The 25,158-nt window shown below is 38.9% G+C and overlaps 1 protein-coding gene across 3 annotated transcripts in view; it reads right to left on the bottom strand.

Moving 5' to 3' along the window:
• The window catches only part of LOC146485880 (intraflagellar transport protein 122 homolog), a 46,999-nt gene extending 22,589 nt beyond the window's left edge, over window positions 1-24,410 (bottom strand). For 2 of the 3 annotated variants that reach the window (XM_085102835.1, XM_085102834.1), the window contains exons 1-21: window positions 24,172-24,410; window positions 23,712-23,778; window positions 17,876-17,960; window positions 10,450-10,528; window positions 9,720-9,796; window positions 9,430-9,496; window positions 8,879-8,945; window positions 8,579-8,652; window positions 7,920-7,995; window positions 7,748-7,840; window positions 6,730-6,828; window positions 6,271-6,347; window positions 6,078-6,139; window positions 5,876-5,934; window positions 5,539-5,613; window positions 4,954-5,022; window positions 4,613-4,656; window positions 3,254-3,347; window positions 2,904-2,989; window positions 2,130-2,208; window positions 340-381 (exon numbers count right to left, since the gene is read on the bottom strand). In XM_085102835.1, the coding sequence (XP_084958961.1) occupies window positions 340-381; window positions 2,130-2,208; window positions 2,904-2,989; window positions 3,254-3,347; window positions 4,613-4,656; window positions 4,954-5,022; window positions 5,539-5,613; window positions 5,876-5,934; window positions 6,078-6,139; window positions 6,271-6,347; window positions 6,730-6,828; window positions 7,748-7,840; window positions 7,920-7,995; window positions 8,579-8,652; window positions 8,879-8,945; window positions 9,430-9,496; window positions 9,720-9,796; window positions 10,450-10,528; window positions 17,876-17,960; window positions 23,712-23,778; window positions 24,172-24,239 (1,539 nt within the window). In that variant the 5' untranslated portion in view covers window positions 24,240-24,410. Of the gene's footprint in view, window positions 1-339; window positions 382-2,129; window positions 2,209-2,903; window positions 2,990-3,253; window positions 3,348-4,612; window positions 4,657-4,953; window positions 5,023-5,538; window positions 5,614-5,875; window positions 5,935-6,077; window positions 6,140-6,270; window positions 6,348-6,729; window positions 6,829-7,747; window positions 7,841-7,919; window positions 7,996-8,578; window positions 8,653-8,878; window positions 8,946-9,429; window positions 9,497-9,719; window positions 9,797-10,449; window positions 10,529-13,923; window positions 14,009-14,085; window positions 14,153-14,229; window positions 14,328-17,875; window positions 17,961-23,711; window positions 23,779-24,171 lie in introns of those variants that run through there. The other variant, XM_085102836.1, reaches the window with a different exon arrangement.
• Between the last annotated feature and the right edge of the window lie 748 nt (window positions 24,411-25,158).

The following is a 25,158-nucleotide window of genomic DNA, read 5'->3' on the forward strand; positions in this document are numbered from 1 at the left end:
AAACCATTAACTAAAGGAAATATCTTGCTAGAGGTAGACATGCAATGTATCACTGTGAACTAGCACCCCATAAAGCAATGGGACAAACACAAGATGCCGTTTTATCGAGGAATGACATGACAGATATTTTGTCTAGCTAGCTGTAGAACGCTGTAGAGGGAGGTTATAAAATGAGATACATGTACTGTCAAACTTTTGCTGACATAAATGCTTGTTAACAAGATTTTATTGTAAATTTGCTTAAAACAACAGAGAACTTGGAGAAGGTATATGACAGTGATTATAGCATGAGCAAACACTGTATCTAGAGGTAACAAATGTCAATATTACAATACTTGCCTCATTGTGCGTGTTCCAAGCCACACTGTTGGCATTTGGCTCCTAAGAAAAACAAGATTCAAACACACGTTTGCTTGCAGTGTTCAGTGCAATACAATAATATAATAATGATTCCATCCACTAATGGTTTTTCAGAAACCAATTACAATGAGATATATAAAAGAAACAAAATACAATATAAATACAATAAGAAGATTTATTATATGGCTGGCTCCGCGAGCGGGCAAGATGAGTCAAATCCTGCGCTGTGATTGGCTACCCGAGCGGGCAAGATGGAGCTATCTTGCTCGCTCGGGATTACCCGTTGCCCGTCCGCTTGGCATCGAAAGTTTAATCCCAACAACAATGTGGGTTTTCTTCGATTTTCCCGTTGTTTTGGGGGAAAACTCTCACTAAAAAGTTCGGTAAACTCTCAACAATTACCTAAAGGAAAGGAAAGACAATGGAATCGTCCTGGTGTAGTGAAAACTTTGTTTCAGCTACAATGAATGTGAGTTGAATCGGTGAGTTGCTCTGTGTGTAGTATTTTAAATAGAATTGATTTTGAAAAACTTATTGTCTCAAGTTGAGTGCCAAATTGATAAGTTCTCTAGGTTTGCAATGACTGTATTTAAATCATAGCGTAGTGGAAGTTGCGGTTAGTGTTTAGCGCAGTTCAGAAAAGCATTTTTTTTAAGTTCACCGAAGAAGCTCACGTTTTTAATTTAGCCGCGTCTTGCTTGTTGTAAACAAGAAAATCTTGTCAAAGTTTCGCCCAGTTTTCTGATTTACCTGCTCTTTTTTTCGGCTTATGTTTGCATATAATCTCAAAATCTATTGTTTCATTCAAGAATTAATCATTGGAGGCCGAAAACTGTGTAAAAATTTTTATTATTTACGCCAACGCATTTACGCCACCGCGCGATCGGCTGAAAATGGCGAGTTTGCCGGATTCTATTCAAATCTTCCCGTTTTTGCGAGAATCTTTAAACCATTATAAAGTTAGAGCCCTAAGATAATTTAGGATTCGTTGTTTTCCACGATTACATGCTAATCCAAAAATGCACTGAAAAATAAATCTTCCACCGGCCGGCTATGAAGAATTTCTTTCCGAGTAGAGCAGTTTCATGCCGTGTTTTGTTTTGTTGTGGTAGTTTTAACTTGATGGTAAAGCCATATAATAAATCCTTTATTGACCAAGCTTGTTCGGTCAAGATGGCTGGATATTGGCCTCGTTCTTTTTTTGCGTTTTTATGGACCTCGACTTCGTCTCGGTCCATAAAAACGCAAAAAAAGAACTTGGCTAATATCCAGCCATCTTGACCTCACGCTTGGTCAATAACGCATATATCTAAATAAAGGATGATGCGTATGTTACACATCCTCGGAACTACCAACGAATTAAAATACAACATCATAAGATTTGCATTGCAATCATTAATTATTTTCTAAGAATTATTTTATAAAAAGCGCGATTCATGATTTGTTTTTTAAGAGTCTAAAGAGCTAACATCCCGAATCTCCTTAGGTAGACTATCCCACAGAGAAGTACCCCTGTATTTAAATGATCGCTGTGCTGTAGTTGTTCTGTAGAGAGGTACATGCAGTTTGTCCTTATTTCTAGTATTTCCATAGATCTCCGATCTTGTCGTTGTCTTCAGTCGTTATATCTCGCTGTTGTCTTCAGTTGTTATAGCACGGGACTACAAAATTAAGGTAACTTCTGAGTTGCCTATGCCCCTCTTATAGTAATGCAATAACAATAATCCAATATGCTAATACAAAGAAACAAAGTTGTAAGTACAGTGTACCTGGAAAAGCAGTTCACCAGTCTTGATGTTGTAAACGAGACAGGTGTTGTTTTCATCAACAACCGCCAACTTACTGCGACTACAAATAAAAGACATAAGACAAAGATGAAGACCAAGTACTCTAAACCTTTACCTCTTTAAGCCTCAATAATGACCAGCATATATCAAAATAATATCTCCTAACATTATCACTACTTTCAAACATACATGGGAATAAGGGAAATGCATGATCACCAGATAAAATGTTGCAATGGTTAACTAACTTCTCTCAGCTAGTTTAATAATATGAGGAGATCAATGGGAAGAACAAACATGTTGATACTGGAGCTTAAAGGGGAAGTATCACAAAAATTTGATTCAAAACCCAAAAATGTTTGTCTGACAACAGAAACAAAAAAATAATTCATATCAAGTTTGTAATATAAACTATCACCCCAGTGCAATAAAACTGTCGATCAGTGCCTCTGGCCAGAGACAGAGTAGGTCGGAATGGATTGACACTTGAAAAATGTTAGGCTAATGTTTTTCAAGTTCCTGTATAAATTTTTGTTTCCAAAATGCACTAGAACAGAGTACAAGTTGTTCCTGTCAAGAATTGAGTTGATTTCTTTCCTCTCGTTGTTCTAGAATTACTTTGTAGCAAAGTGAAGGTTTTGTTTCACCATTTTTAACAAAAGGTAAAAGGTAAAAAACCCCATGATACTTCCCCTTTAAGGGGTTACATTATTTTATCCAAGACAAAACTGTTTCTTAAAATATTTTGTTTCATCTCACCTGGTACTCAAGTCAAGACAGCGAACACTTGTTTCCTGCTTCAGAATCAGCAGTGGGAATGGATTGTTGATGAATATCTTCATGATCTGTTCAAATTACAATAAAAAGCCCCATTAAAATTGCTCAATATTTCTAAAAGAGAAAGGTCTTAAATCGTGATGCAAAAATTTGTTTGCAATTTTTTTTAACATAAAGCTTTACTACCTAAATTAATCTCCTTTATCTTTAACCCTTTTGTGACTCTGCCTCAAAAGTGACCAAGATCTAAATTCTCCTTACAATATCACTACTTGATGTGGATCTAAGTATGGAGAATATCCATGTTGATACTAAGACCCATTCTTGCCTACCTGTCCATCTTTCAAGCCAACCAGGAGACCTTCTCTGCCTGGAGGGCCACCAATGACTTTAATGTAACGTATAAGTGACTCCATCACCCATTCTCTGAAACCATAAAATCAACAGATCGGTTAATTTATCATGGTTACACTTTCACCATACCCACCCTACCCATGGCCATATGTTACTCCCCAACCCCCCCCCCCATCCGACCAATAATCTTCTCTAGCCTACTCTTCCACAGTAAACTAAACTTGACCCAACTCACACGTTCATACGCCCAACCTATGCACTCCACTATAATGTTAGTGAATGCCTTCTCCAACAGTCCCAAAGGTAAAACTAGGGACAGCTTGTTATTTATATGGATTGCTAACTATATTTGAAAATTGAGGCTTAAGAAAAATTTTAGGGTGCGTTTCTTTGGGAAAATCCGAATCAGGATTTTTTTCCCTTGAAGATCATTCGGATCATGGTGCATCAAAGGAACCAACGAATCCTTGCCCAGAGTGGATTTGTCAGTTCCTTTGATACACCATGATCCGATTGATCTTCGATCAATAACCCGGATTCAGATTTTGGCAAAGAAATGCACTGTTAATGTCATAATACATCTAAGTTTCACAAAACATTTTCGAGAGCACTAAATTTTGTACTACCGAGCCAATATATTCAATTTGAAGAATCCTGTCTGCTATAAAACATGTGCAGTTGACTGACATTTAGGTCTTTTGTGTTTAAAAGTTCTATCATCTTGTTCTGTCACTGGAATTTTAAATTGGTTCTTGAGAGTTACTGTAAGATTTCACTTTTACATAATTTATAAACCCTCTCGAATATAATGCCTCTCCCCCCCCCCCCCCCCCCACTGCAAAATTTGTTAGAATCCTTACAATACACCATTGCCAGTATAAGCCCACAGAGACCTTAAACAGGAAGTTCTGGTATAAAAGGAGCCTGGCCAGGCCATTCTCTCCTTCAGTTATCAATCAACCATCAGAGCATAAACAACTGACAAACAACAAGTGCCTTTTTCCTCGATTTTTACCGATAAAATTGGCTTCATTTCAGAGTAACCCTTGTTAAACAAATTAGAACTTGATATCTTATAATTATTGCTGTCAGTGATAATATAAAAATTTGAGGCACATTTTTGAGAGGACGCTTGAGTCAACAACTTGTCACGACTGAGTAGGGTCTAAATTTGCATCTCAGGCCCACAAAGGTCACTGTGAAATGAAGGAGGGGCTTGCCCTTTTATAGTGGAACTTCTTGTTAAACAGCCCTCTCCCTCCCTCCCCACCCCCAATGACTACACATGCACCATGTCAAGATTATTACAAAGCAAAATTATGATTCTGATTGCTTGCCTCTCTTTTACTCCTGAAAATGCCAAGCACTGGAGTCTCCTCTCCTAAATATAAAATAAACGGTATTCAGCATCAACAGACATGAAATAAATAATGTGCAGATCCAGAAAATATCCATACCCCCCCCACGGAAGGTTTTTTGTTTGACACCCTCCCTCCCCTCAGGAAATTCCAGTTTAGCTTCATATGTTGCTTCTAAAATTTTGACTTTTAAGACCCCCCTCCCCCTAGAAATTTCCAATGACCTTCCTTGGGGTGGGTATGGATTTTTTCTGGAACTGCACAATATTAGAAATGAATAATAGACCAACTTGAAAACACATTGAAAGTGGAGCCATTACCTGGCAGAGAATGATGTGGTTGGAACAAGACACAAGCAGGTTACAGTCAAATTTACGCTCAATTTTCTCCTGAAATAAAAAATACAAAGTTGATTTATTTATTAACTGCACTATCAGGGGATTTAATAAGGGTTGGTAACCAACAAAATTTGACTTTTTTCAGTGATTTTTTTTAATTTTACCAGTGACTTTCTCTGACACTGATAACATTCTGACTGGAAAGACTTAAACTGCCTTAAGCCCTATTCACACCAACAAAACATGTTTAATTAAACCAGGTTTAACAAAATGAACATCTTTTAAACATGTTTAAGCCTTGGTGTGAATGGGGCATTAAACAGCCTTGTTTGAAGTTTTTGCCATCTGCTCTAAAACTTATTGAAACCTGAACAATTGTGTTAAAACATTTCAAAAGGTTTTTTTCTTGTAGACACCACAATGTAAATACAACACAACGAAAAAAGATTAAACCCCGAAACAACGCTTTACCATACATGCGGTAATCCCGCATTTCATGTAGCCCCACACTAATTATACACTGTATGATTATATCATAGAAACCTACATGAAACATACTACACTTACCTTGACTTTATAATGCATGTCTGAAATGTCATCTGTGTTTAGTTCATAAATGACTATCTTGTCAGGTAGCTGAACCTAATAAAGACAAAACAAAGAGAGCGAGTGATCAAAAAGAACAAGTGATCAACAACAGCAACATGAAGCAAGACACTCATTAACGGAGAAAATTAATAAAACAAGTAATCGCCCAGCTGAAGTCAATGGAAATAATTTGTAAGTACATGTATGGTGATCTACAGGAACTAGAATAAGTGATCAATAATCCACAGAAAGATAAGTCTGCCAAATGTGAAGGGAAAATAAAAATCGCAACAAACAGACTACATGTTGTACTCACTGCCAGTCTGTGCCTGTAGATGGCAATCTTTTTCACCAAATCCCGACATTTGATGCGAACTGTGGAACAATAGAGGTTTAACCACAAATTATCAAAATTCACATCAAATTGCCAAAAAGGAGAAATACCAATAAAAACATGTTAAGAAACAGACAGCCACAAGTCAGACAGTCAAAAGAAATAACGAATTAAAGTGACAAACCTTTTTGTTCTGTGATTAAATGCTGAATGATGACATCAGTCATGTTGTCCCTAAAAGCATATCTGTGTACCACAAAATAACAAATTGATGTTTTAAATTTAAAGTAATTTACTACACGGCTGTCAATGCATAGTTCTGGAACATTATTAACAAAAGCAAGCTGTACATGAATCGAACTTCTCTAGAGACCCACCTATCCTTGTACAAGCCGTGGACAGTGCTAAAGATCAGTTGGTAATAAGCAATTGTACCATCCTGGCAACCCAGAGCCTAAAAAAGAAAATAGAAATGTGAGGAAGAAATTTTGTATGTGGGCTTAAATGTCATTGGTGTCATTGCATCATAATTCTCATTGTCATTGAAGCCGCCGCCACCATCTTCATGACCACTGTTATCATCATTCTCTTCATCAACGTCATCACCATCATTATCATCATGTGACATGGCCTTCATGTGAAAATATTATTGCTGTTATCATTGTCATTGTTATTATTAACATCCTTGTCTTCAACCTCCTCATCACAATCATTATCATCATCATTATTGCAATCACCATTGTCACAGTCACCATCACTGTCAGCATCAACATCGACACCAATATTGCCACCAACATTGAACATCACTATCACAGTTAACTATACATGTGACTTACCACATAATTTGAATCAGGTCGGACTCTACAGCACCAAACCCAGCTCTGCTGTTCCCCAATTGACGTCAAACAGACACCTTCTTTTGTGTGAAGTGAGCACTGTAGAGAAACATTACAAAAAAAGAACTCTTACTACTGTTAGTAGCTCCTTCCCAACATTATGCTCTAGTTTAATCTAAAAAGAAAAGTGAAAACCTACACTGTATAGTCATCCTCCTTGTGAGACAAACTTAATGACCATCTCTCTAATGTGACCATTTTTTCATGCGTATTAGGTTTTATCAACAGAATTGATAAGGTAATAGGCCATTTTCGAGTTGCTGTGAACCTCGTTATGAAAGCGAGGCTAAGTGCAAAGCTTTTCATATGAAAATGAGTTTTGTTTGCATATGAATGAAAACTAATCTTCATAATAAAAACTTTGCACTGAGACTCGCTTTTACAATGAGGTTCAAAGCAACTCGGAAATGGCCTATTTGGCCACTGTAAAGAGATTTGAGTGCTGACATTTTGAATGTTAACGCTCTGACGAAGGGCTAACGCTCCACTCCCTCACCAATGCAGCACTGCTTCTAATCCCTTTACATGTATCCACTTTATTCATGACACTGATGAAAGTTAATTCAATTTGACTCTGATTAAGGCCGACGTTATTTTGTCTCAAATTTATCAGGTGAAAACTCATCTTAAACAGTGCATAAAACAGATACATGTACACTAGAGTAAATCAAGAGGTAATTTAGGTTGCGACTAAGGAAACAAACAATAAAACCAAACAAGGTTTCGGAGTCGTCATGACACCATTATCAAGTTCAAAGTGATAGGAATAAATAAAGTCAATGATGTCATGACGACTCCGAAACATTGTTCAGTTTTATCATTTATTTTCACTTGTCTATGTATAACTAAACCTTGACTAAGGAAACACTCATATAAGGAGAACAATTACTGACAGTAGTTGGTGGTTTTCTCCCCCTCATTTTCACACAAATTGGCAATTTATATCTCGCTGACCCACCTTTTTATCAGATCCTCCAATCACAAGATATTCACCCTTGGAAAAGAAATTGAGGCAGCATGGATCGTAACCAAGGTGACGATCCTTTCCAACCTGAAAAAAAAGTTAATAATAAACATTGCAATAAATAAGTAAACATATGTAATAATCACTAAAGAAAAAGAAAACACACCTGTTTTCCACTAAGCTGGTAGAATGATAGCTTCTGTGACCAATCACCAACAGCTAGTATGTCATATGGCTCTTCCCTAAGATTATGAATTTATGCACAGTTACAGTCAAGAACAACCTGATATATAGACACACAGTTAGAACCACCTTGTACAGCATAATAAACAGCACCACAGGAAAATACTGTTTAGTAACTTTCATTTGAACGGTCACACTTTAGGATTTAATCTACAGACTCAAAAGTTAGAACCACCTTGTACAGCATAATACCCAGTACCAAAGAAAAGTACTGCTCAGTTACTTTCATTTGAATGCTCACACTTTAGGATTTCAGCCACAGACTCACAAGTTTCTAGAACCACCTTGTACAGCATAATAAACAGCACCACAGGAAAATACTGTTTAGTAACTTTCATTTGAACAGTCACACTTTAGGATTTAATCTACAGACTCAAAAGTTAGAACCACCTTGTACAGCATACAGTAATACCCAGTACCAGAGAAAAGTACTGCTCAGTTACTTTCATTTGAATGCTCACACTTTAGGATTTCAGCCACAGACTCACAAGTTTCTAGAACCACCTTATACAGCATAATAAACAGTACCGCAGTGAGACTGTATCATATGAATAAAGCAGAAAGATTCTCTGGTTAACTTACTTGGAAGGATTCCAGCTCAGAGTCCAGACTGGGGATCCACCTGGTCTCTCAATTTTTACTTTCTCCTCACCACCCTGAGAAAAGAAAAGACTGTTATCGCTAACAGCATCCACTTTCAGATGGAATACTTGTACATTACAAACGCATCAAGAAATTTTCAGATTGTTTGCAAGGTCCAAAACATAGTAATTACATAACTTTACTAAAGCAAACTTGTTGAATAAGAATTGCCTATCATCCAAGCCAATTAAAAACACTCTTTCTTATTTAGCACAGAGATCAAACAATGGATCTTTTTACCTTGTTTCTTATACTGACATATCCATTAAAAAGACCAAGAGCCAGATACTGCCCATCATTTGTCCAACTGAAGAGGAAATGAATTCATACAAGAACACATGATTTAATTACGATTTATTAGACCATTTCAGGAATGGTTCAAAAGTGTATAGAATTCTTCCACAAAGAATGACCTGACAATAAACTTCATTTAAACTGGATGGATGGATGGATGGATGGATGGATGGATGGATGGATGGATGGACAGACAGAAGGAAGGACAGACAGAAGGATGGAAGGAAGGATGGACGGACGGAAGAAAGGAAGGAAGGATGGACAAATGGACGGATGGATGGTTGGGTGAGATGCTGGCTGGATGAGCAACTGACTGACTGACCAAACTAACTAGCCAGTAGACTAATTTACTGCAAGCTGACTGACTGACCATTGACCTAAATGATCAACCGACCAACTAACTGGTCAACTAACCAATTAACTCACTGACTTCAACTGACTAAGTGACAGATTGGAAGACATACAATATTCAAAATAATATTGTTTGACTCACTTACCTACAAGAAGTTACTCTAGAAGGTACTTTATGCTTTTGAACAGACTTTTGTTCTGGAGACCACAAACCTGACAAAATGTCGCCAGTTTAATCAATAAATACAATGACATGTAAATATGGTACCAAACATTTACTCAGTCAACCCTGTAATAATTATTATTAAGGGTAATAAACTGCAATGATCATCGAACAACATAACAGTGATTCTCTTTCATAGCACCAATTCAAACTATAAAACTAAACTTGAGTTACAATCACTGTATGCAGAATCTTAATAACACATTTACTCACCAAAATCATTTGTTGTGCAGCTTGCAAGCTGCTGTGTTACTGGATTGTACGCAAGGCACTGGATAGAGTCATTATGCCTGAAAATCACCAGCAAAATTTTTAGTTAAATTGTAAAACATTTAATAACCAAAACTGACTATTTTGATCAAGAATAATAATATTATTACAATAATCTTGTTATCAATAATATTAGTTATTACATGCTGAACATCATTAAACAGAAGGGTCATCAATAGTTCATGGGCAATTATCTGCTGATATTTGTGAAAGAAATGTGATGTAATGTTTAAACCTGGTGAATAAAATGATAGATGACTTTTTTCAGTCAATGACACAAGCATACTCAGGAAAAGAAAATCTGAGTTCTCTCAACAGGAGTCGAGATGACCTTCCGATTACTAGTTCGGATGCTCTACCACTGAGCTACAGGAGACTCGTGGGAGCTAAGGCCATTAAACTAGGTTCATGGCACAAACATCCTGCATACTACTAGGATTTGAATTTAGATGAGTGATACATGTATTTGTGAAAGAAAAGTGATTTTTTTTTTGTTTTAAACATGGTGAATAAAATTTATGTCTATCATTTAATGATAGAAACAATTCACTGTTTAAATAGAAATGGGGTAAAGAGGATGAGCCATAAAAAAAGAGGTGGAGACTGGAAGTGGAATGCAACATACCCCTGAACCCTATGCAATCAAAAAAATTCAAATTTATATATTGCTTACGTGTATTTTAAAATTCCTTCTAGTTTTGCTGTCCAAATAATAACACTTTTGTCAGCACCACCAGATGCAAACCTTTTACCTGTAGTTGGCGTAACAAAAAAATAATTATTGAGAATCAATATTCACTGCAACATTTCTGTATGGTAGACTTGCATTTCTCATGCATTACAACTGCAACTTATGATGCAGAATATATGCACCCTCCCCACCCCTGAATCACAAAAAATCTTCACATTACCCCCATTACTTGCTAGCACCCTTTTTAATAATGACTGGTTCCTAAAGGCCAATTTAGGTGGTACAACTTTTGCTTACAACTGTCGCATGCGATTTCTGGAGCGTGTGCTGCTCGCGTCATGCAAAACATCGCACACAACTATTGTCACTCAACATTGCCTATACCTACGATTGTCATAGCAATTTAGAACACGTTTTAAAATCATACATATTACAGACCGCGTTATGGAAACTAGAGGCTGACCCGTGTCTTGCTAACTGCACAACTTTAACACCTGCACAGATTGCGGACCTCTTGGATTTCGTTCTAAGATCCACATACTTCCAGTATGATGGATTAATTTATGAGCAACAAGAGGGAGCAGCCATGGGTAGCCCAGTATCCGCTGCCATAGCTAACCGCTAGACTACATGGAGGATTTTGAAGAACAAGCTTTGACTTCTACGCCTTGTATGCCTAAGATTTGGAAACGCTATGTGGATGACACCTTTACCATCTTGAGTCGAGACAAAGTTGACATTTTCCTGCAACGGGTTATTCCAGAAAAAATCCACACCCCCGACAGATGGGGTCGTTTTTTAACCCCCCTCTCACCTGGATTTCCTGAAGCACAAAACCCCCCCTCCTGTCTGGATTTCCAAAACAAAAGACCCCCCCTTACGCCTGGATTTCCGGAAAAAAATATTAGGCCTAAATTTAATTTATTTTTAATAGAATATACACACAATCACGTCTAGAAGATGTTCTTTTTTAATTTCTAAAGCTTCGGCTAATATTAAAAACTCTATCGCGTGGAACAAAAAAAAGAAAGGAGCAACAATGCGAAAAAGCGAACGAGTTCATCCTTTGTGCGCAATGGACAACACCCATGGAATCTTAAAACTGCACGCAGAAAACGCACTGGCTGATTGTTCAACTGTGCTACGGACGATGGGACTTCGGAGAGGTTACCACTGTATATGTTGCAGGAACCCGTCCAAGAACTTTCTCTTTCTGTTGCTTTCTCAATAACTTACGTTCTTTACTATCTTGTTGTTCGCGTTTTCTGCGATAAAAGGACCTGCGAAGGAACTTAGATTATCATTTATTTTAGGTGAGAAATATGTGAACAAAATATTTCTATTATTTTCAGGGTCTGAGAGCACTGAAGTGTCACCGAACTAAACGTTCGAATCGCGTGAACTATCGGTCGAAATGACTCCTGCAGAAGACTTTCTTAAGTTCAACCCCCCCTCCGGCCTGGATTTCCAGAGTCTTTGACCCCCCCTCCGGTGAGAATTTCCAGAATCCCATCCGTCGGGGAGGTGTGGATTTTTTCTGGAATAACCCAACACCTCAATAGTCAACAACCAATGATCTGCTTCACTATGGAAACTGAGACCAACAACACCATACCCTTTCTTGACACGTTGGTAACTAGAGATTCGGATGGCTACCTCTCTACCAGTGTTTACAGAAAGCCTACACACACGGACCAATACCTAGCGTATGATTCACACCACCCGCTATCTGTAAAACGCGGTATTGTCAAGTGCCTGTACGATAGATCGAAATACCTCATAACTAAACCATCAGTTATCTCGCAAGAAAAGAAACACCTCTCATCAGTTCTTGTTTCTAACGGTTATCCGTTTTCGTTTGTGAAAAACATTACGAAAACAAAGAAACAAACAGCCACAAAAGAACCTGCGCCTGAAATTAAATCTACTGCGGTGCTACCATACGTCAAAGGGTTATCAGAGGCTCTTCGCCGTTGCCTACAACAGCAAGGCATACAGACAGTTTTCAGATCTGACACAACACTTAGATCACACCTTGTGCGACCTAAGGACACTGTCAACCCTGCAAAACAAACAGAGTAGTTTACAAGATCCCCTGTGAGTGTGGCAAGGTCTATATTGGAGAGACAGGAAGATCTATGCATGAAAGGACTAAGGAACACCATAGAGACATATGGCTTGCTCGAACCCAATCCTCCGCCATTTCAGAAGACAGCAATGCGACAGGCCACTATCCGCTCTGGGATGAGGTTAAGTTTATGGACCGAGACCCACATTGGTACACCCGTAGGGTTAAAGAGGCTATTCACATAAGACTTCACCCTGACAACATCAATAGGGATAATGGAATTGAAATTCCGGAGGCGTGGATGCCCACGATCAAAAAACACAGCAGTTGATCGCTTCCAAGGCAGATGGCCGAGGGAACAATTTCTAGTCTGAATGACGAGGATCGAAATCCTCCAATCAACAACAGCCTAAGAGAGGATCGAAACGCACCAATCAACACAAACCAAGGTGCTACTTATACTGTCACGCAATCAGTCAACACCATCGCCTGATGAAGACCAGCACTATAGCAGTCGAAACGTCGCGATCCACATCTTTGTGACTCAATCGTGAGACAAACGATTAACTCATCTATCATTTTAAACGATGACCAACACCTTTCATAATAATATACATTTTTTGTGACGTACATGACAGTCGTAAGCAAGTTGTGGGTTTGATTTACATAAAACAATAATTATTATTCGTGTTGCAGGCCTGTCATAAGCTTGTCGCATGTGACAAAGTCATACCGTGTAAATCACCCTTGATATACCTGAGTATCCCCCCCTCCCCCACCAACAAAGGCCAGGTTCAATTCCCTGCCTGCTTAGGGGTCTCAGTGGAACAGTAAACTGCTGGCTTAATTGGCAAAATTTTTCAAGGGCTGTCTGCCACAGTTAAACATAACTGAGAATTTATTAGATGTAACGTGATGTTCATCAGGTATTGCTTGGAATTCAGGAATAGTTATGGCATATCGCATCACTAACATTTTACTAGATTACCCCCAGGAAAAGATAAGGTACATGCTGGCTTATGAGCTTGAAATGATTACAAAAACACTAAATGTAGGCTAAGAAAGACCGAAAGATCGCTTGATTGACATTAAAAGGTTAACAAACTTGATATCGCTAACGATATGTCAATAGGGGTTATCAGGTAACTCATCGTTCAACTGTACAGCTTACATGCATAAGCTTGCACAGAAAATTCCGATCTTTGAAACTTGCAGGCCGATAACAGAAACGCATAAAAAACATAACGTTCAATGGCGTTGAATTCTGCATATTTGAAACGTTAAATAATGAACGTTGAGGTGAATTAACTTTATTTACTGCATCAAATTTGAAGCTTCTTATTTTCTGAAATCGACAAGATAGATCGCGATTGACATTTTTTTCTTACCATCCCTTGAGTAAGCAACGCAGTAAACCGTCTCCTTGTGGCCTTTAAGCGGCTGGATTAGCGTTCCATCGTTTGTATCATAAACCTAAGAAGACATTCCGCGAACGATCACTAAAATTTTAAAAATCAACTCAAAAATTCAAGCAAAGTTTTGCAAATTACCAGAACGCGGTTTCCAGCAGCAACGATTAGTTGACTACCGTCGGGCTTGAATGCGAGGTCGTATATGCTGCAGCGCGAAAAGATTTTTCAATCAGATCTTACACGAAATCAAAGGAAAAGAATTGAACATTTCACAGTTCTCACCACTGCTCGACTCTGTCCTTATCGTGAACTTTGTCGACCCATGTCGGCAAGGCTCTCATCTTGGACGAAGGAAAATATAAACTTTGCACAAGGCCGCAGAGAAGTATGGGATTGAAATAGAGACCATGGTGATTCGCGTTGATTCATGGGATGACTACGATTTTTGGCGGTTTCTCGCGGGAAAGATATTTTTTAAATCGTTTTAAAGAGGGTTTTAAGAAAGCAAGACCCCCTCTTAAGCCTCGTATGCAAGCTACCGCTTGTGAACATATACTGTACTAACAAACGGTGAACGGAAATTGCGCTGGCGATGCGTGACACTTGAAAATGTTATCTGATAGGATTGATACAAAAATAAATATCAAAAAGTGTCAGATCAGACTGGTTTAAAAAGACACAGACGTTTCGGGTATGCAGTCGACTCCCGATAACTCGAACCTTCAAGGGAAATTGAAAAAGGTTCGAGTTATCAGGAGTTCGAATTATCGAGGGTAAAATTATATAGAAAATGACCTGAAAGGAAAGGAAAATTGGTTCGAGTTAGCGAGGGTTCGAGTTATCGGGAGTCGACTGTATAACCCTTCTTCAGTGTGGAGAAAACGGTTGATCCTTCGTATATATTAAACTGGAACTACCAGTTGCGGAAACTCTTCTAAAAAAAAGTACCGTAATCGGCCAAAAAAAGAATCAAAAACAGTAACGGGATTGGCACTAAACTTTACAAAAAAAAAAACCAAAAAAAGCGTGTCAGCTCAAAACATCTCGCACACGCGACAATAGTAGGCGTAACTTACTTACGAAACTCTAAATGCTTACGATAATTCAAATGTCTCTATGGGTGGGCGCGCTCTATCCGCGCGGCTGTTCGTTTTCTGTTCGAATAGTCAATACGGTCTACTACAGTGCATACTGAGAATTTTCAGATAGTAGGAAGCACACAGAGCTCTGTAAGGCGCCCAATTTTTAATTGTAATATAATCAGTTTCATACAGTCTAATATAATATTTTGCTTGATTGTTTTGTTTTTGTTTTCTTGTTGTTGTTGTTGTTGCTGTTGTTTGTTTGTTTGATTTTACAATATAAAGAAATAAAATGGTGGCAAACAAAGTACTTATGGCGCAATGTCACAGACACGTCGAACCTGTCCTCGGTGCATCAACTTAGCAAGAGCATAGTAATGATCGAGTCTTTAGCTGCTGATCCGATACCTTTGAGGGGGGGAGGGGGGAGGGCTCTCGAACGCTTGAATTACTTCTCCTCGTAAAACGAAATATCTCGGGCCTCTGCCACACGGGCCCCAGTCTTGTGCTGAAAAATGAGGGAGGGTGGAAGTCGAGCCTAAGGCCACCCCATTCGGGTCCGGTTTCGATTCGGAGCCCGAGCTCATTTCCCGAAGGCCCTCTTTCCAGATCTGCCAATTCCCTTTTCATTCCACTGATCAAATCAATTCAGTAGAGGTGAGACCAGCTCTTGAAATCGACCCCCTCTCTTAGTGGATATATTATTTTTATTTTTGTAAAACGGAGACAAACTAGACAAAGAAAAATGTAAAAATTTAGTCGCGTGATTTTAATGCAATGACATGCGAAATGGGAATATGTTTTAAAAGGCTTTTTTTATCATGAGACTTATATACTTAAAATTTCCAAGCAATATCGGATGACAACACTGACTCGACATTCATTTTAAAACTGTTCTCTTAGGGACAAAAGTTGGGATTTTGTTATCACCTTTGGCAGAAGCCAAAGAACGTCAACCCCTAGGGACCGGTCAAAAAGTATCGGGTGGGATGGGCCGGAGCATTTGGAAATGTGGTGGATAAAAAACACACGGCCCACCCCCTCCTTTTGGCACAAAACTGACTGACCCACCTCTGAATAAAGGTTGAAAATTAACTGACCCACCCCCTATTAAACATGGATTGTTTGGTTGTATAATCCAAGGAAACCACATTTTGTGTATAACAAAATCACCCTCGCTTCACGAGGAATTAAATTTGGCGAATTACGGTTCATCGCTATCACTGTCACTCCAACTGTTTAAGTCAGTTTTTCGAGGGGGATATTATCATTATTGGAGGTATCACTCCCAGCTTTCGCCAGACCACAGTCTTCGCTTGCTTCTGACCTGCTGACACTCGATTCAGAGCCACTTGTGTCTTTGCCGATGGATACACTGTCACGGCTGTTCAGAACTAAATGTGAGTTGACACTAAGTCAAGCTTTTTTTCGGTTAAGCAAATAATCTAAAAAAAGAGCAAGGCTGACTTCACGGTCAGGGAAGTATAATTTTGCAATATTTCGAAAGGCACGGCCTTTCTTCTTCCGGTATGTTTGAGACTGACCCTGTGACAAGATACGTTACAATTTTAAACAGTTGCAATAAATACCTGGAAAACATAAGCTAAAGTTACATAAACAAAAACGTTACAATTTGAAATTTGAAAATACAACTGGTAAAAAGGTATAAGCAAATTAGCTAACGTTACAACGTGGAAGAAGAAAACAAAATACGTAACAATGAGTTAATCGCATAACTTAGGAAGATGAAAGACGGGAAAAATGTCCAAAGGGTTCAATAGTTTGACCTCTGTCGATGAGGTATGCCTCTCTAGCTTTGCATACACAGTCACGATTAGATCTGATGAGTTCGAGAGGAATTAGTAGCATGTCAGAAGCGTTATGGTCGTTGGAAAGAAAATGTTCTGAAACTGTGGTGGGTTTGGAATTGTTTGTTTGTCGACTGGTCTACGGTGTTCGTTAAAACGTTCTTTAAGTCGTCGTTTTGTTTCTCCTATGTATTGTTTGTGGCAGTGGTTGCAGTGTACCATGTAAATGTGTACCATGTGAAATCTCACCTGCAGGTTGGCAAACAGGTGTGTCTATTCCTGTCATAAAATAGGATGACCCACCTCCCATGGGTATCTGAAAATTGAACGATCCACCCCTTACCAAGGGTTCAAAAACTGAAGACCCACCCCCTCTCTGCACCGGCCCACACCACCCTATACCTTTTTGATCAGTCCCTTATGCTATAAACATTGAGAGTCAGGACGGGTTAAAAATTAATGACACGTAATTGAAACTGAGCAGAAACGTGGGAAGCTTTTAAATTCCGTTAACTGCGACATGAAGTGATTTGTCAAGTGACTCTAGCTACTAGACTGCAAAACAGTCGTATTTTTTGAGTTGGTTTGTCGTAGGAATACGCGCGGTCTTCGATCGAAAGGTCTGGACCGAGTGTGAAAACGGAGAGTGGAACTGGGGAGAGACGCTGAAAAATACGCCGTGAGGCTCGCGCTCGCGCTTTGCGCGCGCGAATCCACGCTTACGGCGCTTCGCGCCTTTGTAAGAGAAAAAACGACTGTTTTGCAGTCTATCTAGCTACAAACCGTCACTCCAAAACGGGATCTACGAGACTCGGGATGGGGTTTCTGCCTTGCCCGGTACGATGAGAATGCTGAACATGGTGATGTCACATTATCTTGACAACAACGAATGTCAACATCACCAATTTCAGAGCTTTTATGGACCCGTCTTCACACCCTCTGCTATATTATTTCGAAAGACGCGCTTTTGCAATGTGAAGATCGCGGAAAAACGAAAGTCTGCTACTTTGAACTTTCAAACATCTTATCGAATCTTACCAGTCCTTTCGTACGACAAGCAGTAAACTGTATCCCTGTGTCCTTTCAACATGTCGATCATCGTCCCTTCAGATGGGTCGTATACCTTTAATAAGGGAGGAAAATAATTTCTTAGGGTCATTTTTCAATCTCCCTGCTGCGCATGCGTAAGTCAGTTTATCTCGGAGTCTAGGCATCACTGGCTTATGCGTTTGCTTAGGTGACTGTATATTGTAAAAAAAACGTCATCAGCTCAATTTATGTTGATTTGTTTCATAGGCAGCGCATACAAAAAGTTAAAGGTGTCGATATGGTCTATAACCAATCAGAGAAGCGTATTTCAGTCACGTGATTAAAATGGACCAGTCAGAGTTGGTCTATTTTAATCACGTGATTGAAATATGGCAAACTTTCTCTCTCTCTGGTTGGTTGGTTATGTATTATATCAACGCCTAACTACTTTTATTGAGTCAGTTTTGCTTGCGAATGTAAAAACAAGTGATACAAGAAGCAGAGACCGATACAACGTAGAAATACGGTTTAAAGGTTACTATATTTCGGCTGGCCAAACCAACCTTCTTCAGATACAATGGAAATTTACATTGGGACATACGCTTATATAGCTGACAAATATTTGCGCAATAGCGGAACTACGTTAAACTAAAGTGATTGACAGTAAAAAATATGAAGCAAATGAAATAATGATAATAACAAAAAATAAAAAATAATAAAAGGAAAAAACGCTAGTACATTTCTTCGCGAACATTGAGGCCATGTGGAGAAAGAATTCTGCCTTTTGAGATTAAAAAGGCTTCCCTGGCCTTACGGATTGAGTCTCGGTTAGAGTAGACTTTTTCTATGGGGATTAATTGCATGTCGTTAGCGGTGTGTTTAGGAGCGGTGAGGAAGTGTTCTGCGGCTGTGGTGGGCTAACAAGGGTCAGTTTGAAAGCTGTAAGCTGCACAGGAAAATGTTTAATTAAGAATCAATTATTTGACATGTCGCAAATGTTGGCTAAGGGAAAAAAGTGATCTGTGCCCTCGACGGCTGGTGATCGACCCATACCCTTCTGTACACCGGTCGGATGCTTCGAATGAGTTACTGGGAGACTCGTGGAAAGACATATCCGGCGCACGCGCGACGCGCGAGGGAGGCGAGGGAGAGAGGCGCGCGCGTCCGATTCCCCTTCTCCCTTCACCTTTCTAGTTCCTGCCTCGCAGGCAAGAAAAGACGTTAAGATCAAAGAAAACTCAAAATTAATGGTCCAATTTTCTTTACAGATACACGAGTAGTATTCTACTGCCTTTGTCCAAGAACGGCCAGGATGAAAATATAGACTGCAACGTGATAAAACTGGGTTAATTTTTTAAGTTTTTCCCTTGTTTATAGGAAATAGCTCTAAATTGATTTATTTTTCTTCCTTTGAGAGAAATCACTTGATATAACAAACATAAAACAATATTTAGTCAGGAGGCTCCTCTCACCGTGGTGGTTTTCAGGTAGATCCCGAAATAAATTAATTGTAATTAAAGAAATTATTTGAATGACTTACTTGACTTGTTTCCGTGACCCCAAGGGGGGAAGGGGGGGAATGGGCGGGTCATTGTTATAATTTTATTGATTAAAATACTCGAAAAAACATTGATAAAAAAGGTCTTTGAAATCCAAACGCCTAAAAGTTCAAAGTTCAATCAAATAATCCAATAGAATAGAATTACGTCTACGTTGTTCTAAGTCGTAATATCGTTCTCGTTCGGATTTTTTTTGCAACAGAAAAGGCGCTTAGTTTTAATTTAAGCACAGCTTTAACTCAAACCGTTAAACTTCCCAGTGCAGTAGACCTGCACCTTTCAAAAGCTCTTTTTTCACTGGACCCTGATAACCTGCAGCTACATTGTTTTTTTAGGGCTGCGAACAGTGTTCTGTGGTTCGTTCTTTTGTCCTCTCGACCAACCATGTAAGACGTTGCAAACGGTGCAGGTCATGATCACCTCTCCCAGTGGACCATCGCAACTCTACAAGGGTAGAAGAGGGCGTGGTAGACTCTAAAGAAATCGTTTCTTGTGACTTTGTGGCTCATGTTCCGCGACGTGGTTTAAGAATTGTGTCAAGTTTAATTTAGCAGAAATGGGACATTCGAAGGTCCACATGTATACAGTGTAATTACAACTGTAGTACGAAAAATTCCAAGACTAGCTAGCCGCGCATTGCGTGTCTATTTCCTATAATTGGATGATTAATTTATTAATTAGCGTCAATTTTTGCTCCTTTCGTCAGGCCTACTTCGAGTTTGGTCTTCAAAGATAAACGATAACGAACGATAACCAACAGTTTTAATTTAACACTTGTCCTTATGTTTTTATGTTCATCCCTTTTGTGTCTATGCTTTTGCTGGTTTTTGAAATGCGTTCAATAGCTGCCACTATTGCTACTATTTGACCTGGCTCGATTATCTCAAACGAATGAATGTCCTTTGCCCCCAGGGGGACCTGTACCGTTTACAACTTCTTACATGGTTGATCGAGAGGACAAAAGAACGAACAACAGAGCAATGCTCCCAACCCTAAGAAACAATGCAGCTGCAGGTTATCAGGGTCCAGTGAAAATAAAGCTTTTGAACGGTGCAGATGTACCGTTGCCTTCTTACCACTGCAGAGGATAGCTGTTTTTTTTTCCGGGGAGGGAGGAGTAGTCGTCGAAATTTTGGTTGAGGGTGGGCCAACTAGAAAACAAGGACTGGACTCTGGACTGGACCCTGGACTGGACTTTGGACTGGACATTATTGAACGAAGTTAATATTTAACTAATAATATGACGATTAACAATCTCTATTTAATTATTAACCAGCGGGAAATGTTTTCAACACTTTCAACACGTTTTAAGAATGCATGTTTTTTTCAAAAGGATCATAAACGAAAAATCGAACAATGCTGACAAGTAACTCAACTTTACTTTACTTTACGTGGATAATATGACGATATATCTCATGCGTGCGCTGTCTAAAGAATGTTAGGAATGTAGTCCAATTCAATATATTCGATATGTTGAGCGCGATCGCTTTGCGCACTATTCCCGACCTACAATTGAACCAGATAGGACTACAATAAGCACTTCAGTTGTTTACAGCGGGAAACAACGTTACAAACCCGGCCACTTGTACGCTTGGCTATGATTGTGTGAAGGCTGTTAAAGTTTGAAGTCATCACGTTACAATGTAATGTCGCCACGCGATCCTATCTCGTGCGTGTGCCATTTTAGGAATGTAGTCCGATTCAAACACATTCGAAGGGGCAAAACACTGGAAAAGTTATGGGGTGGGAGAGGAAGAGGGGGTGGCAAATGCCTAAACATTGTTGCGAGGAAAAAAGAAATAATAAATGTATGCAGCTGAGAAGGAAAAAAAAAAACATTTGGTGCTATCTTTTAACACGCTTCTTTAATGATTGGCAGCATAAAGTTAATTTTACAACGTGACACTGATCATAACCTGGCATTCCTGATTTGCGTAACAATTCGAATTCTATTGGTGGTTTTCACCTCACACATCGTCACGCAGGCAAAAAATTTGAATCCTCAACCATTCAATAGATAAAGTCAAGAAATTGATATTTTGGAGAAGAGCGATACGTAAACAACGTGTGAAAGCCACGGGGCTGTGCGATATCTCATAATCGAGTTATTCGAGAAAATGTACCACGGAAAATTACAGAGTTTAGTATGGGACGCCATGTTGGTGGACACCAAACCAGCAAAAACATCTGGAGTTCACTTTGGCTATTTCAAAGCCTTTCTTCTCCCTGCTGAACTTTCACACATTGACATAGACATTTCTATTACATGTTAGCTGATCAGACCTAAAAAAACACGATGCAAATCGATGTTTTCATGTACGTGAGAGCAGCTGAATCCTTCTGTCACGCAGTACGCAAAAATCTAAAATTCAAACTGCTCTATTTTCAAAACGAAGAATGCTATCCTGCTGAAAACAAGCAAGCCGATTGAAATTTATATTTTCTTTATGTGATGAAGATAAAAACCCAAAATTGCGTTTTGTTACGAATTTCAGTTTTTTATGACGTCACGTGAAAACCAAGAATAGTAGCTAATTTTTGTTGAAGAAGTACACAGGCTAGATCTAACCAACAAATCAACAAAAACCAACAAATCTAACTTTTTCCTCGCAACAATGTTTAGGCATTTGCCACCCCCTCTTCCTCTCCCACCCCATAACTTTTCCAGTGTTTTGCCCCTTCGAATGTGTTTGAATCGGACTACATTCCTAAAATGGCACACGCACGAGATAGGATCGCGTGGCGACATTACATTGTAACGTGATGACTTCAAACTTTAACAGCCTTCACACAATCATAGCCAAGCGTACAAGTGGCCGGGTTTGTAACGTTGTTTCCCGCTGTAAACAACTGAAGTGCTTATTGTAGTCCTATCTGGTTCAATTGTAGGTCGGGAATAGTGCGCAAAGCGATCGCGCTCAACATATCGAATATATTGAATTGGACTACATTCCTAACATTCTTTAGACAGCGCACGCATGAGATATATCGTCATATTATCCACGTAAAGTAAAGTAAAGTTGAGTTACTTGTCAGCATTGTTCGATTTTTCGTTTATGATCCTTTTGAAAAAAACATGCATTCTTAAAACGTGTTGAAAGTGTTGAAAAAATTCCCCGCTGGTTAATAATTAAATAGAGATTGTTAATCGTCACATTATTAGTTAAATATTAACTTCGTTCAATAATGTCCAGTCCAAAGTCCAGTCCAGAGTCCAGTCCAGAGGCCAGTCCAGAGTCCAGTCCAATTTTTTCCAGTTGCCCTTGAGGGTGTGCATGACTAGAGCCTAAAAACCGTAACTCCTTTTTTTACAGATGAGAAGATTAATGTTTGATTAATTGATGTCTTCCGTTCCTGTCATCAGACTTTACTTTATAGAGTTTGTCTCTTCTCGATAATCGTAAACGATAAGGAATGTTATTTAAACAACAGCTTATTCATAACACTTGAGCTTATGTTTCCATGTTCGTCTTTCTTGTATCTATGCTATTTTTGCTCAGGTATTTGAAATGCATTTCAGTAGGCTGCAACCATCTCAACGGTCGAATATCTAAAGCGCACGTTTCTTGCCTCCCTGCTAATGCAGAGGGTGGCTACTTTTCTGGGACGGGAGGGTGGGGGAATGACCTTGAAAATCTTGAGGGGTGTGTGAGCCCATGTCTAGGTGAGAAATCCTTACATTATGCTCAGATTAAATGATCATGCGCCATATCTTAAATCTCACCCTGTAAATCGCTTCCTTTTCAGCTCAAACAACAAAATCGATATTCCAATTCAGAAAAAAAAAGTCATCTATTTTAGGACGCAGTGGTTCAAATTAACGCCAGGCCACACACCTCTTGTGGTCTTCATGTAAGCACATAGCAAAGCGTCCCCAGTACAAGTCATTTCCGCAGAGTTCTGATCACGCCATGTACTTCCGTAGCTAATTAATACTAGCTTTTTATGCGCTAAATTAAAAGAACAGTTGCTGACGGATCTGTTTTCCTCGCTATATTTTGTCTTCAAATTAATTTTCTTTCCAGAGCCATCTAAATGGTTTGTTTAATCAATGAAAACTAACTGGCTTTTTTCCAAATTGCCATCGCGTGTCGCGTGTGGAAATTTCGTGAGAATCAATCCATGGCTATAATCGAATTATGACAGCCGGTTGACAGAATGGGGACGATCTTCAAATAAACCATACCAGAGTTCAAACAAGCGACATAAAGGAGCTTGCATACGGAATCAGACACTAATTATTTTCAAACATGAAAATTTTGTGATTCGTTTGCAAATGCACTCACCAAAATTAAGTTCCCTGCGGCCACGAGGATGGTAGAACCGTCCGGGCTGAAGACGATGTCGTAGAGCCTATAAATCGAAAATAAATTGTATATGGAAAGCCATCAAATTAGGAAAACCATTTCGAGTCACTGCGGGCGTTTTTCAATTATCCTCCGCACGAAGGCACTTTAATAAATGGCTTCCAGACGTCAGCACCTTAAATGGTCTTTAATCAGTTTACTAGGTGTGCCAGAGGAAGAAATTAGCGAATTATGCTCGGCCTGATGCTCGGCTATCTTGAAACAGCGCGAAAAGAACATTGCCGTGGTAAAGAAGATCTCATTAGCTTTCAGGTGAATGGTTACACTTGAAGAATTCGTCTGCAGACTTAGTTACAGATTAAAGAAAGGTTACATTACATTGTAATGAGAAGAGTTTTTGATTCAGTCAAGACACCAAGGAATTCCTGTCTACACTTACCATTGCGTCTGTTTTGATCTATCCACAACTTGATCAATCCATTCTCGTTTAACCCTCGCTAAAGCCATCGTTCTCTGCCGTACCGTTCAATGGGGAAGCTACTGGTTTTGTCACGTTGTATACAAACTAACATTGATCGTGTTTCAGTTCGAGAAAAGGCGTGAGCCAAAAAAAAAAAAACTAAACGTTTTGTCTGGTACGCAACCAACAAATATTCAACTTCAAAGAGCGCGTACCTTGATCTGTATGACCTAATGGTAATAGAGGGAGGTATTGACGATTAAATGACATGACCCGGAGTCAGTATATTCCTTTGTTTATGCTCAAACTATTTACATATTTTAATTTAATCCTTTCAAGTTTAAGAGCGTATTATTTGAAATCCAAGAAAGGCTAAAAGACCTTTTGTGAATTATCCTCTAAAACCGCTCAACAATGGAAAGTTCTACCCAACAGATCTCAGTTTCAATGGCTACCTTCAGGATTTCGCTCGTAGAATCAAAAATTAGGAACATTTACTATTGGGACTTTTGTAGCCTTATACGATTAAACTCTGGAGTGAAACGTTTGCAGACAAACAAAGCCTTCGTAATTATTTATATTCAATTTTTTGAAGTTTTGTTTTGAAAAACTTTAACATTAAAAATACAGCTAAAAAATGCTCTTTATCAAATTAAGTTTAATTTTTATTACACTTCAACAATCGACAACCTTTCCATGATTTAAGCTTAGCTACTTGTTTTGGACATCTTGTAATTAATTTTCGCAAAGTAAAGTATTATAATTTGACTCTTCGATCAGTCTTAATGGCTCGAAGTCTACAGCGATATGAAAATCTGTTGACTTTTTTTCCAAGATAACGACGATTTGAAAACCATTCTTTTTTTATGGTGCCAAAGGTCACAAATTGAAAATTCCATTCCACGAAATATTAATAGCCGCGAAGTACAGATGAACTAGGTCCTTCTAACTAGACATTGCACAAAA

The sequence above is a fragment of the Pavona decussata genome, unplaced genomic scaffold, assembly GCF_977016875.1.
Source record: "Pavona decussata unplaced genomic scaffold, jaPavDecu1.1 SCAFFOLD_24, whole genome shotgun sequence".
NCBI lineage: Eukaryota > Metazoa > Cnidaria > Anthozoa > Scleractinia > Agariciidae > Pavona > Pavona decussata.